Source organism: Asterias amurensis, chromosome 6 (assembly GCF_032118995.1).
Source record: "Asterias amurensis chromosome 6, ASM3211899v1".
Classification (NCBI taxonomy): Eukaryota; Metazoa; Echinodermata; class Asteroidea; order Forcipulatida; family Asteriidae; genus Asterias; species Asterias amurensis.
Window position 1 is genome coordinate 18215170 of NC_092653.1, and position 14128 is coordinate 18229297.

General features: G+C 38.6%; 1 protein-coding gene across 1 annotated transcript in view; it reads left to right on the forward strand.

Moving 5' to 3' along the window:
• Nucleotides 1-260: 260 nt before the first annotated feature.
• LOC139938854 (nucleoredoxin-like) overlaps nucleotides 261-14128 on the forward strand; it is a 48617-nt gene continuing 34749 nt past the window's right edge. Inside the window, exon 1 of the mRNA XM_071934496.1 lies at nucleotides 261-718. Within this exon, the coding sequence (XP_071790597.1) occupies nucleotides 407-718 (312 nt within the window). The 5' untranslated portion in view covers nucleotides 261-406. The remainder of the gene's footprint in view (nucleotides 719-14128) is intronic.

The following is a 14128-nucleotide window of genomic DNA, read 5'->3' on the forward strand; positions in this document are numbered from 1 at the left end:
CCAACTTGAAAAGGGACCTTAGGAGCAAAGGTTTAAAAAAGCAAACTCCAAGCTTCTGCTAAACCCAGGGCAGCGCTAAAGTGGTTGTCCCAGGAAAATTACGAGCGCCCTCTCTAGACGAAAAGATAGTGAAACTATTTACGCTGGTTCACACACTTTTTACAATTTCACAACAAGCAGACAACCGGGAACCAGTACCATTGAAATCATCACATAGCATGCAGTGTCATCTGCACACATTTTTTGACAGAGAGACAACACACAACACACACATTTCACATGTCGTGGACACTCGGAAGCTGTTGCTCGTCAAAATTACCTTTGCACATTTGGACACGAACAGTAATAATTGTGAATTGATAACATAATTTCCACAACCAGGCTGCTACAGTGATTTCCAGCCACCATGACAAGCCCACTCGTTGTGCTTCTTGGCGAAGTTTTATTCAACAAACACCGGGAAAAGGTTGACGTGTCGTCGCTGGCTGGCGACGGGAAAGTCGTCGGTCTATATTTCTCAGCTCACTGGTGCGCCCCGTGTCGGGAATACACGCCTATCTTGAGTAATTTCTACAACAGCTTCAATGGTGAAGGTGGGGTAGGCAAAAGGTTAGAGATTGTGTTTGTGAGCTCTGATAAGACGGAACAGCATTGTGAGGAGTATTTTACACAACATATGCCGTGGCTTTTGCTGCCATTTTCCGAGAGAAATATCAAGGTAAAACAAATTTATTAACTCAACTACAACAACTAAAAGAACTAGTCTAGCTAGGGAGGGCCTGTCCTACAAGTTCTAGAAACTATATGAGTGAGGCTCACGTGGGAGCATTTTACGTTATAGTTTCTAGAAGTAGGCCTGTCCTGTCTCTTGTAAATTGTATTGCTACCAATAAAAACAAAATTAAGATTTAGAACTTAATTTTACATTAACTTCAATAAAGCTGCATTTGAAAAACAGAGCATATTAAATGTATGTGTACTGTCTTGTAAAGAATTTTTGTTAAATTTATATTGATGAGCCAAAGTTAACAAGCTAATTTTAATAGCTATTCTAATTAGTAATTGTCTGAGTGTGTATGGCTACCTCCATGGTATGGTTCACTGTTTTCAACGTTAGTTACACTATCACTTACAAAAAATACAGCACATTCCAACACAACAGTGATTTATGAATATGATACTGGGTGTCAGGATACTTCGTTCCTTTGCGACTAGTACCCTGGACACTTTGTACCTTTTGACTGAGTGTAGTCTGTACTAGTTGGGATAACGTAACCCTTCGCCATCGGGAGGAGGGTAACCCGCTTCGCCGTCGGGAGGAGGGTTACGTTATCGCAACTAAGTCTGTACATGATCATGAACACAGCACAGCCTGCATTATAAAACCAAACCGCAACCAAAGTAAAGTTGTATGTGTATTCCCCTTGCATTCCTCCTTTGGTAATTTGGCGCTGAATAAAATAAATTCAGTTGTTGTTAATATTTGTCGCCTTATCATCTTAATTTTCTCCCATTCAACTCAGTGTAAGGCCACGAGAATGAAATTTATAGCTTTGCGTTCACCATCCGCATGCCTGAAAAGCTACCGCACAAACAATTTCAATATTGAATTTTTTAACTAAACATTTTTATTAGGGGGATGTTAAATTTGCAGTGGGGATAACACATACTCATTTTGGGTTTTAACCATACACTGATGTGTGTTTGCACTGTATACTCAGTGGATCCTACTCAGTACTGTCCCGTGTTCTTTGAAAAAAATAAGTAGGCATATTACCCGGTGGGGATTCTAACCCAAGATCTTTGCACTTCTATAGCAGTGTCATACCAACTAGACCACCAAGATTGCCTGGTAGCTAGAGGCAGTTCGAATCCTATGTTTTAGCAGCGGGTACTGCAAACGATTTTATGTTAAATTTGCATCGGCTATTGATTCCCCCCCAAAAAAAACTTCAAAAAAAGTGATGAAATAAGTCCACAGCAAGAAATAACCAAATTAGTCTCAAAAACAATGGTTACTCTAATTCTCGTCTTCTAAATAATGCGCCACGTCTGTCATAAATGACACTCCTGATGCCAAAATATCCAAGATGGAGGAACTTGTTACGATTTGAAGCTGACTCAACCAAATTAAATACCATTTTTACTGAAAAGTACAAAAGGTGAGGTGGTGCATATTGCTGCCAAACCATGCCAGAAACAGTGCAGGGCAAACCCTTAGAACTCTTTATGAAGTGTAATCTGGTTGACACTGGACCAATTGATTTACATCCCATCTGAAGAACAAAGCAGTAGGCCAAATGGTTTTAAGTGTCTTGCTTTTAACGATTTGAAGTGTCAAGTGTCAAGACTTTGGCTCGAACCCACAGTCTTTATTTCGTACACTGTTAATATGTATTTCTTTCCACAAATTCATGGATGAATTCATGCCACAAGACCCATTGTCTCACAACACTTTCACTTTCACTACACAAATCCAATGTACAGTACTAGTTGTGTTCATTACTAGCAACTAAAAAAAAACCAACAGTCTGACAGAAAACAAGACAGGTAGTGGTACTCACTTATTTAGGCCTACATAAAAAAATGCACTGAGCAAGATGCAACAAATCTATTCGTATTTGGTCTCTTGTTCTTACGATTTATAAGTGTAACTGAATTTTTTGTACAAAGTAGTTGTTGCTGCGAAAGCTCATAAACATTTGTTTTTATGTAATACCCGAAGTTAGTCTTTAAATGCTACCATATTCCCTGCATTGTAAGCAGTGTAGTCTGTAAAGGCATTGCCTACATACATGTAGACTGTCAGTCTAGTCACAGGCTGTTACTGTAGTTTGAAGTGAATGATGATTCCCAGAGCATTTTGCCCGGCCTAATTAGCCCCAATAAGACCCTCATTACACACGCATGACAGCAGACACCACAAAGCCCTAATTGAGTTTCTAACAGGCTGTTGTCTATAGCAATAGCGCCAATATTTGCATTAACTCAATCGAATGTGTATTGGCAATACCCTAATGGAATAGTACCAAACCCCTGGTGTATTAATTAAGTCCACGCTCTCTTAAACAAAAATCAATCCTTTCTGTGGTGATATTACAGTTTTTCTACATAACTGATCGTGTTTTAAATTTACTTTATCAGCCATCTGTGGTGTTTTTTAGTTTTTTTTTTTAAAGAATGTATAGGCTAGTGTGCTGAACAATGGAAACAAATTAATTGAGCATTGTGTAATTTAATCTGCAAGCTTGCGTCTGGACAATACAATGCACAATGTTGAAATTCAGAACTTATTTTCAATACAAATGTAGACTTTAAAGGGTCTATGTAACTTTTGTAGGACAAAAACACAATATCCACAGATTTACACTAAACTTTTCCAGTTTGAAGTTAATGATAGTAGAAATTTTCCCTGAAAATATTACGTGCTGAGGTGCTGTAGTTTTTGGGAAATGAGTAAAACAATGTCATTATTTCGTCTCATGAGACGAAAATTATTTTAATCATTTACGAACATATTTTCATGACATTGTTTTACTCATTTCTCAAAAACTACAGCACCTCAGTAAGTAATATTTGAAGGAAAGCTTTCTATTATCATTATCTTCAAACCCTGTAAGTTTAATGTTAATCTATGGACATTTTGAAAAAGTACCCAAATCTTTTAAATGAAGCTTTGACTTGATATTCAAGAAACATTCCCAATGAGTCAATGCCCCCTAAATAGAAACCCTGATAAATCTCCTTTGATTATTTGTATAGTCCTTTGGAACAAAAACAGATGTTCTGGCTGTACTTCGTTTTATATTGTAATGTCAGTGTATTCTCTTAGGAAGGTACATGTACTAAACTATGGATTATAAATTCTGAGAAGCTTCAAGGCTTATATTGTCATCTGAACGTGAATCTATGGTAAATCCATCACTGCTTCAAAGATGAATGCTATGATTGTAGTGGTGGATAGCTGTGTACACTTTCCTAGACAGCCCAGCTTTTCAGCTGGGACTACAAGCTAGCAACTTGCTCGATCATAACCCCTTGAAGGTGTGGCTTTAAAATACCCAAAATAAAGCTTGGGCGATACCACGATATTATCGCAATATCGGATCAATTTGGTTTTAATCAAAATATCGATATATCCCGATATCGATTTGGAGTAAAACCAGAAGAATAGGTCATTAGAACACCTCTCTTATGCTATGACTGTCTCTTCTACAACTTTCACTGGGAGTTTGAAGACTGATGACGTCAAGTTTAATTAATAGCGATTATATCTAATATCGCAAAAAAAATTAGTGCTGGTTGTTTGATTCATTCTGTGTTAGGGACAACGCAGAGTGCCCTGTCAAGAGACACATCAAGTCATAATAGAGCAATTGGTCCCCACTCCCCTCGCATTATTTTATTGTCATGTGATACGACTTTTTTTGGCCTGTATTGAAAACATTCTCCTCTGCTGTTTACAATATGTTTTACCTGTAACATGCAGAACATTAATTATGTGTGTTTGATGGAAATTCTGATTTTTTAAATGTCAAAATGTTTATTATGCCCTCCAGCATTCAACACTGATTGATGCCACGGGGCTATACAGTTGTTTTGATTTCTCATATAATCCCCCCCCCCCCCCAAAAAAAAAAAAAAAAACCCCAAAACCCTGCATTATTTGAATGACAGTTAACCTTAAACGTTTACCAGACAATTAAATGTTATAAAGTGTCTTACAATGTTGCTGTGCATGAGCGCATTTACAATCAGGGAGAATTGCTGTTCAGGACCTCGATAGGATTTCAGGGTTGTTGTTGAGTGAGTCCCTTGAAGTCAAGTTCATTCTATCACACATGGTCGGCCGGCTGGTCTGTGGTGCATTGGTACAAGCCGGCTAATGTTACCCCTTCATGTACATATAAAGCATACAGCCTTACATGCTCGGTAACTTTACCCACGACGTCTGACTGATATACGCATTTCATGTTGCCTGATATTGTGCGTTGGCAATAAATCAAATGCAATACATTCCATTGCAAGCTTTGTAAATGGTCATTATGTGGCAAAGAAATGTGTGCTTTTTGTAAACATGAATAAGGGTTCACCAAAAGAAGGTTTGTGAATTCTTGTATGAAACTTGTTAAGGGGGGGGGGGGTGGAGGGTTCTTCCAAGAATTTTGAAGAAAAGGGGTCCATAGTCCTTTAAGAAGCTTCCAGATGTTTATAAATGAATTGTTTAATCTCAAGTTTGCATCATTTTAACCCAAACATACATGTATTATTTGGCTGATTTGTCTTGTCTGGGTGTCGTGGGCGAGCAGTCTAAGTGGCGGACTCGAGTCTGTTATTTACAGAATGTGGGTTCAAATCCTGGCCGGTCAGTCGCAACACTTGATCAAGGCACTTGATTGTAATTGCTTCCCTCCACCCAGGAGTACAAATGGGTACCGGGGAGAGCTGGTGATGGACTGGCATCCTGTCTAGGGGGAATAACAAATCTCTACTCAGTCGTTTAATGCAAAGGAAAACCCTGATACACTGCATGGCCTGAGGAGCCATATTGGCTTGGGACAGACTTTACTTTTATTTCATTTAAATGAAAAATGTGTAAGCATAAAGAAGTAGGATAAAGGCAGATGGAAGCTTTGCAGCTTGCTTTGTGGGCTTTTAATCCTTAAAAAAATCAAGCGTAAGGTAATTTACCAATAAACCGATTCTAAGCTTCTTACACATCATTTGTACCTGAGCTGTGGCTCATTTTGAAGGATTATAATACTAGAGCTAAACAGGATAATTCCATGGACTATGGACCTTAAGTAAAATGGCTGACTAATTGTTTGGTGAATTTTGTAGGGGTTTTGGAGGCTTTGTTGCCCTACACACAAAGTTTGTCCTCTTTTTGCATTTTTTTTATTCATTTGTAGATATTATTGTTATGGAATGTTGTAAAGTTGTGCCGGAACTCTTCACTTTATAATGTGACACTCAAAACAGTTTCTGTGAATGGTTTTTGTACTGGTTTGAACTTCAGTTAGGAACCTAAAGAGCAATCAGATTGAAAAAAAAAAAAAAAAGTATTCGGCCGAGCCTGTACTACAAATGTATGTCTGTTACCATAACCTTTCTACCAGACAATAAATATATTTGTTTCTAATTTTTAAAGGACACACAACTAATGTTGTACAGTTGGCTATGGGACATCACACGTTGTAATGTCAAATATTGTAATTTGTGGTGGATGCTGATTACGTGGTTACAACTTGAGAACAGAGTTTATGAAGCTATCTGTTGAAAAAGTTTCAAGATTTTCTCTCACATTATGTGCCGAGGTCATGTTGTTCTCTGCTCTTACAAAAACCAATGTTGTATTAACTTCCCTTTAAAGTACAACTCTGACTCCTTTGACTGCTGTCATAATACATCTTGACAAGAATGCTCTTTCCAAGGCTGTTGATGTTAATAGATGTAGCTAGAGGAGTTGCTCTGGAGTAAACCTAGGAGACAGTAAGGCCAAATAAAAACAAAAACCAGTTGATCGTCCACTCCCTCATCTTTTTTTGAGGCTGCATTTTTTTGTTTACATTTTTTTTTTTTAAGACAAATTTTCTGTGGATTTCTCATTAAAATTACTAATCTTTTAAGAACTTGTAAAAAATAAAGTTAGTGGTGCTTTTAAACTGAAGAATTTGCGGCTATTTTTGAAATAAATTGCTTGGTGGCCAACTTTGTAAGAATTATTGTTTAAAAGGCCCTCATCCTCCTCTTTTTGCAAAAACACGGACGATCAACTGTTTTTAAAATTTTATTTGTCCTGAAGTTGAATAGTTTAAAAGCTAGGCCAGACATTCTGAGTGGAAAGAATGAGAGCAATCAGGCATAGTCAGGGATCTAATGTTGTAAAGATTTCTGTAGTCATAAGGATCTCTCTTTACAGACAAACAGAATGAACAATATTCTTAAGGCACTTTGTGTCAACCTGGCTCGGAATACATTGAGCGAGAAACATGACTTTACAATTTCAACATTATGAGGTCTTCACTGTGATGGGTTCTGTTCCAAGTTAGCTCGTACTTCATGCAACTCAAATCCGTCAGCTTTTGTTGCTGGACCTACATTACATTGTACTCTAGGTTCTTTTCACACATGATGTTGTGCACGCCCCTGGTCAAAACTTCTGCGGATAAAAGGTTTAGGCCAGGACCTTCGACAAAACAATTAATGTTTCAGAGAAAATTTTCATTAATTTATTATACATAATTTATTGCTGCCCTTACATTTTCACATTTTAACAAAGTTTACAAAGATTTGACCTTTGACAGTGCAAAATTTGTTGTACTTTTAAACCATGCTAGATCGTTCCGGCGGTCCAATGAATTTCGGGTGTGTGCCCACACAGGAATGTTGTTTTGCGTAATGTGTGCCCTGAGAATTGCAAGTGAAAAGGCAAAAGCCCCAATGTCCTACCTTAAGTTAGTCCTGCCGCTCAAATCTGTGATCTCCTTCCTAAGATTTGACATAATATTTACTTGGTGGATGAGAATCAATATTGTAGCCTTGGGATTCCATGGCTCATTAAATTCCAGCAATGTTAATTCCCCGCAAGATCATTAGAGACTGATCATAGGGGTGGACCTATCAAGCAAGACAGGAGGAGCCTTAAAGGCACTGGACACTATTGGTAATTACTCAAAATAATTGCTAGCATAAAAACTTACTTGGTAACAATCAATGGAGAGCTGTTGATTGTATAAAACATTGTGAGAAATGGCTCCCTCCGAAGTAGCTTAGACTAGTTTTTTGACCAAATTTTCAGTAATTTTCCACGAATTTGATTTCAAGAGCTCAGAATTAGATTTTTAGGTCTCAAAATCAAGCATCTGAAAGCACACAACTTTGTGTGACAAGGGTGTTTTTGTCTTCCATTATTATCTCGCAACTTCAACGACTAATTGAGTTCAAATGTTCACAGGTTTGTTATTTTATGCATTTATGTTGAGATAAACCAAGTGAGAAGACTGGTTTTTGACAATTACCAAACATGTCCAGTGTCTTTAAGTAAACCATAGGAAAGATCCAACTTCAGTCGTGGTCTGTACATTCTTGATGCCATAGCCTGAAGCAATGGCAGCTGGAAGGGAAATTACTGGAGTCCCAAGTGGTACATTAGCCCAATGGACTTTGGGGCATGTGTTTAGCAAAAATTACAAAACTTTTTATACAAGACAAATCTGTTGTGCACTAAGCTGAACATTCCACCATGGCTGAACCATGTTTCAAATGGTCTTTGCTAATAGCGTGTGTGCATAATGTACGTCTAGGGTGTGCACAGCAGCAATTATGGGTACACTTTTTGTAGGAATGTAGTACCACTGTAAACAACAGAAAAAAATATACATCTGCCGAATTGTTTGTAGATCTTATACTTTTAAAGCAAACAGTAACTCTATGATGCTATTCCACTAAGGGTTCTTTCCTTAAAGCCATTGGACACTTTCGGTAAACAGTATTGTCCAAGGCCCACAGTTCGTGAATCACAACTTCTATATATAATAACAAACCTGTGAAAATTTAGGCTCAATCGGTCTTCGGAGTCGGCAGAAAATAACGGGAAAACCCACCCTTGTTCCGCATATTCGCCGTGTCATGACATGTGTTTGAAATAAATCCGTAGTTCTCGATACCGAGAATTGAGATTCTTTTAATGTTTTGTCAAAAAGTAAAGCATTTAATGGAATAATATTTCAAGAGAAGTCTTTCACCCTTACCTTCTGTAAACCCTGCAAGTTATTTGTAAATCTGTGAACTTTTTTTTTTTTTCCTGTACCGAAGGTGTCCAATGGCTTTAATTCAGCATGCTTACATTGTAGGCCAAACTTCCAAAATTTGGGCTCGTATTGCCCCACAGTGTCACGATGGGGACTCGAATGCACACTCTGCTGAACAGAAACACCAGAGCTTGACTTCGGTGCTCGGCCATGACACGCCCTCTGGAAGTACCAGAATTTTACTATAGGCTGTCTTTGTACTGCTCATGATATCAAATTGGTACTAATGAGAGACTTTTTGACCGTGCTTTTTCACAGTCCTTGCTAGTAGTGAGCGTGTTCAGACCGATGCGCGCAATACTGAGCGTGTATGCGCTCGCTTAGAGCCGCAAAAAGGGACCTACAATATGTGTGCTGCCGCCAGCATCTCACAAGTCTTCATGATTGCATGACATGAATTCCTTCTAAGTTCTAATGTTGCCATGTATGTAGCCTGCAATGTAGGCTGACCAATTTCATTTGTCAAAGATAATTGGAGCAGAATGATCCGTAATTGGACTAGTGGTAAACATGATACTGTACATGAAGGAACTACATGATGTCTAATATTTATAATACACAAATCACCACAGGTAGCTTGAAAAAAATAAACAGCTGTGCTCAAGCGTGATTCAACCGGCCCCACACTTCAACTAGAATTATTCAAAGATCTCAGATTGAAGAAACTGACTGCATAAAAAGAAACTATAAATAGATAGTAAACTTACGGGTACAACCATGTGTAATCGCTTTTGAGTGAGTGTTGGCTCTGAAAAGAGCCGGTTTTGGTCTCCCTAACTGACTGCATTGGTGCATGCAGTATCAAGCACAGACTTTGTGGTATTTGTAAGGAAAATAAACAGGACCCATTTCATTGTACTGTTTACCTCTGTTTTTTTACGCTTTATGGGTACAAGCTCTCGGCTTTGTAGAGTTAAATGTAGGTACAATGTACTTGTAACCTTTTGCTTGCTTTCTTTTTTTTCTTTTTATTCTGGTTGTGAAGCCAAGGACTCTCAGAAAAGCGAACTTTGTATGAAAGAATGGAATGATATGTCAATAGCAAGTGAGACTGATGTGGTGTTGTATTGGTGAGGTGGTGTGGAAGTGTACATGTATGGGGTGAAACATCCACAAAATAGTTTTCTCGAACAATATTGTGATGCTTTTCAGATTGTGATGCTTAGCAGATTCAAAATAATGTCTGATTAGCACCAACAACATAACAACTTTCAAAACGTTTTCAGTGACTAAACTGTAGCCAGCAGGAGCAGCCAAACAACATGCTTTAATATGTACATGTAGTTTTTTTCCTAAGCAATTTTGTTAAAAAGATCAATAGAAAGTACTTAGAAGATAAGAAGCTCCCTCTTAAAGGCAGTGGACACTATTGCTAATTACTCACAAGAGATGTTAACATAAAACCTTACTTGGTAACGAGTAATGGGGAGAGGTCGATGGTAAAAAACATTGTGAGAAACGGCTCCCTCTGAAGTGATGTACATGTAGTTTTAGAGAAAGAAGTAATTTTCCACGAATTTGATTTCGAGACCTCAGATTTAGAATTTGAGGTCTCGAAATCAAGCATCTGAAAGCACACAACTTCGTTTGACAAGGGTGTTGCTTCTTTCACTATTATCTCGCAACTGCGTCAACCAATTGAGCTCAATTTTCACAGGGTTGTTATTTTATGTGTATGTTGGGATACACCAAGTGAGAAAACTGGTCTTTGACAATTACCAATAGTATCCACTGTCTTTTAAGCGCAGCAAGAGACAAATGTATAGATACCTGGCAAGAACATGCACACATGTTGTAAACCATAAACCAAATATAAGAGACAAATACATTGCATACTGTCTGTTCAAAGGAAAGAAGAATTTTGTTTTTGAAATATTGTCAGCTTGGTGAAAGTTTTGAAATTATGCAAAATATAACATGCATGCAGGGTCCAGGCATTCAGCATTATTTTGAAGACGAGCAGAGAAGAATTTCTCAAATCCTTGAGACCGCACAGGCTCTTTTCAACACCAAACCTCCCCCAAAAGAGATTTTACAGTTTTGCTACATAGGTTTTACCATGGTTTTACCAACAAAATACTACTTCTTGTTGATTCTTATCTTATTTGGTTCTGAATTCAATGTATAAATATTGGCAGTTATCTTGTCAGTTTTCCCTGTGGTTTGTAACTTACTTTCCAGAGATTTGTTGTCATTGTGTTTACATTCAGTCCAGTCCTGACGGTTGACTCCATACATCATTATTGCAGACATTTATTGCTTGCCCTGCCATAAATTACAGTGAACCAGCACACAGTCATTTGTACATTGACCAATTTATGTCAGCTACAATTGGAGTGAGGAGACACAACAATAACAAGCAGTCTGGAATACAGGCTAGGGTGGATCCAGACATTTTTATTAGAGGCTGGATACATTTCTTTACTAAGACAGTAGATAGGTCACTCTCAGATCCAGATCAATCGTGTTCTTCCAGATACATGCTATTCTGAATTTCTTGGATGTTGTTCGACATTACAATGTACGTTAAGGAGAATGGGTGAGAAAGTGTAGATTCGTGAATAGAATACGTACGAGCCGAAGGCGAGTACACTGAATCACGAATCTACACTTTAGAGTCTATTCTCCGACTAAAGTGATTTTTCTCAACTGGAAAATGTTTTTGTAAATTGAAAGATGACATATTTTCAGCTATGTTTTGTTGCACTTCATGCTATCTTTCAGTTTGGAAAGACAGTAATTGTCAAGTTGAACTATTCACTAAAGCTTGTAATGAATCTACACTCAACTGTAGATTATGTTACGAATCTACACTTAAGTGTAGATTCGTAACGAAGTATAGATTCGTAAAAATAATCTACACTTTCAACAATAGACTGACGTCACAGAAATAGTTTAAGTGCACTCTTCCTTGCTCTATGATCTAACCTAATCATTTAGACTTTATGAGATATTAAAAACTTAAGAATGGTCCTTAGTAAGGACGAGTAACTTGTCTTAGGACGAGTAACACTTCCTAACTCGAGATAAGACTAGTCTTAAACCTTTGTGAAATCCAACCCTGGGCGACTAGAAGTTTTTTCAAATTCCAAGATTGTGGATCGCTACAGGCATAAGATGGTAAAATTGCAGCAAGAAATTCTTTTGATGCTCAATATATCAGGGCAGACAAATGATAATTTGGCATGGGCGACTCGTCAAACTCATTACCCAGCTAGCAGTGCTTCAAATGGTTGCCACTGCGACACTAGTCGCGACTGTTTTTCAAAACCTAAGACTAAGGATCTCTGCACGCGCAAAGGGGTAATAATTTTAAGGCTGAAATGTATGCATTGCAATGGATGCCAATTCAGAAAGCAACTATTTTGATGCAACAACATCAGAGCATAGAGCAGAGCAGACAATGACAATTTGGCATGTATGATGTACATGTATGACTAGTGATAGCCACTACTTGACTATCAAGTTTCAATTAGTCGTGACTTTGACACTTGAAAAGCAGTAATTGTGACTAGACATACGTAGGCCTATATGTAACAAAAGCAATAAAGAGTCGTGACTTTGACACTAAACGCCCAGATCGAGGTATTATTGAGTCAAGGAGAATTGTTCCCATAGAGTACCCCTATGGACAGCAATGAAGGACAGAACCCTAGATGGAGAGCCATCACAGTTGGAGACCACCCAATTGGAACTGCCCCTTGAACATTTTTTTCCATAGACTTGCACTTTGAAAAAGGTTTCCCATCATGCCCCCAGACCTGCTCCTTGTTCCATCAATGATAAAAATCCAGGCCTGAGTCAACCCAACCTCGCTACCATGGGCAGTGCGCCGTATCACGCTAGCTCTGCGTACGTCTCTAACCCCTGGGAGGGAAACTCCGATCCGTGTCTTTTATTGGCTATCATATACGCGCAAAATTTGAAATGCTGTGCGTCTTCAAAAAGCTCTATACGCCGAAATGTGTGCGTATCAAGATGTACGTATTCATCACGCAACACTGAACGCTTAGGCAAGTTTATGACTTTTATTACACACAGCGCATCCAGCCCGTGCGCGACTAACGCCCAACACAGAACAGATCAACCACAGGACTAATTGTAATATCCCATATATTTGGATATTTTGAAGTCACACTTCCAGGGGTTATGATCGAGCAAGGCATGCTGGGAAAAAATGGCGTGGCGAGATCGATCACCCTGGGACTGAGGTTGGACTCAACCACACTCTGAAGAGGAGAAATCAAAATGGCTGAAGCTAAACCTGAAGTATACACTTGGTTTTCTTGGTTTATGTTGAGTGGATTAACCACTTTGCTGCCATCTGCTTCTATAACAGACTTGTTTGTAGCATGGTGGAAGCATGGATGAAGAAATTTGCACATGATGGACAGTACCATAAGAATCTGTGTGTGCTCGGGCATCCATTATTGACCATGTGATGGGCCAGGGTGTGGTGTGGTCATGATGTCCCATTATCCAGGTGTTAAGTGACACCTGTCAAGGTGTTTATTGATTGATTGACAGCTGCTTGCCCTGTGCATCCTACCTGTACAACATGTACAGTGCTAATGGATCATGGATCTTTCTGACCATAGGGATACCTACTCTGTGGTGATGCATAATGCATACACTGTTAAAGCATGAAGGTAGAATTGTTGAAGTACACAGGATCTCGCATGGTGTAAGCATGGAGGTAGCCCATATTGTACATATAGTCTTTTCATTTTGATTCTGGTACAGTAAAAATGCAAACCCTGCAGTCTTGTGTATTTTTCACCCCAATTCAAGCCATACAGGGTGCTCCACCACAGAGTGTTGGCCTCATTAATATTCTGTAGGCCCTAAAATATTCTATTCTAGACAGATTTGAGAGCCCAATAAATATTTGGCCCAATTGTGACCCGAGGTTGTTGACTTCTATCTTGAGGAATTTCGGATGCCATAGACCCTGAACCGAGAGGTGTAGGGACATTTTCTTAAAGGCAGTGGACACTAATTAGTAATTGTCAAAGACCAGTCTTGTCACCTGGTTTATCTCAACATAAGCATAAAATCACAAACCTGTGAAAATTTGAGCTCAATCGGTCATCAATTGAACTCAATTGGTCGTCAGAGTTGTGAGATAACTATGAAAGAAAAAACAACATTGTCACACGAAGTTGTGTGCTTTCAGATGCTTGATTTCGAGACCTCAAGTTCTAAACTTGAGGTGTCGAAAGCAAATTTGTTAAAATTACTTCTTTCTCGAAAACTACGTCACTTCAGAGGGAGCCATTTCTCACAATGTTTTATACTATCAACAGCTCCCCATT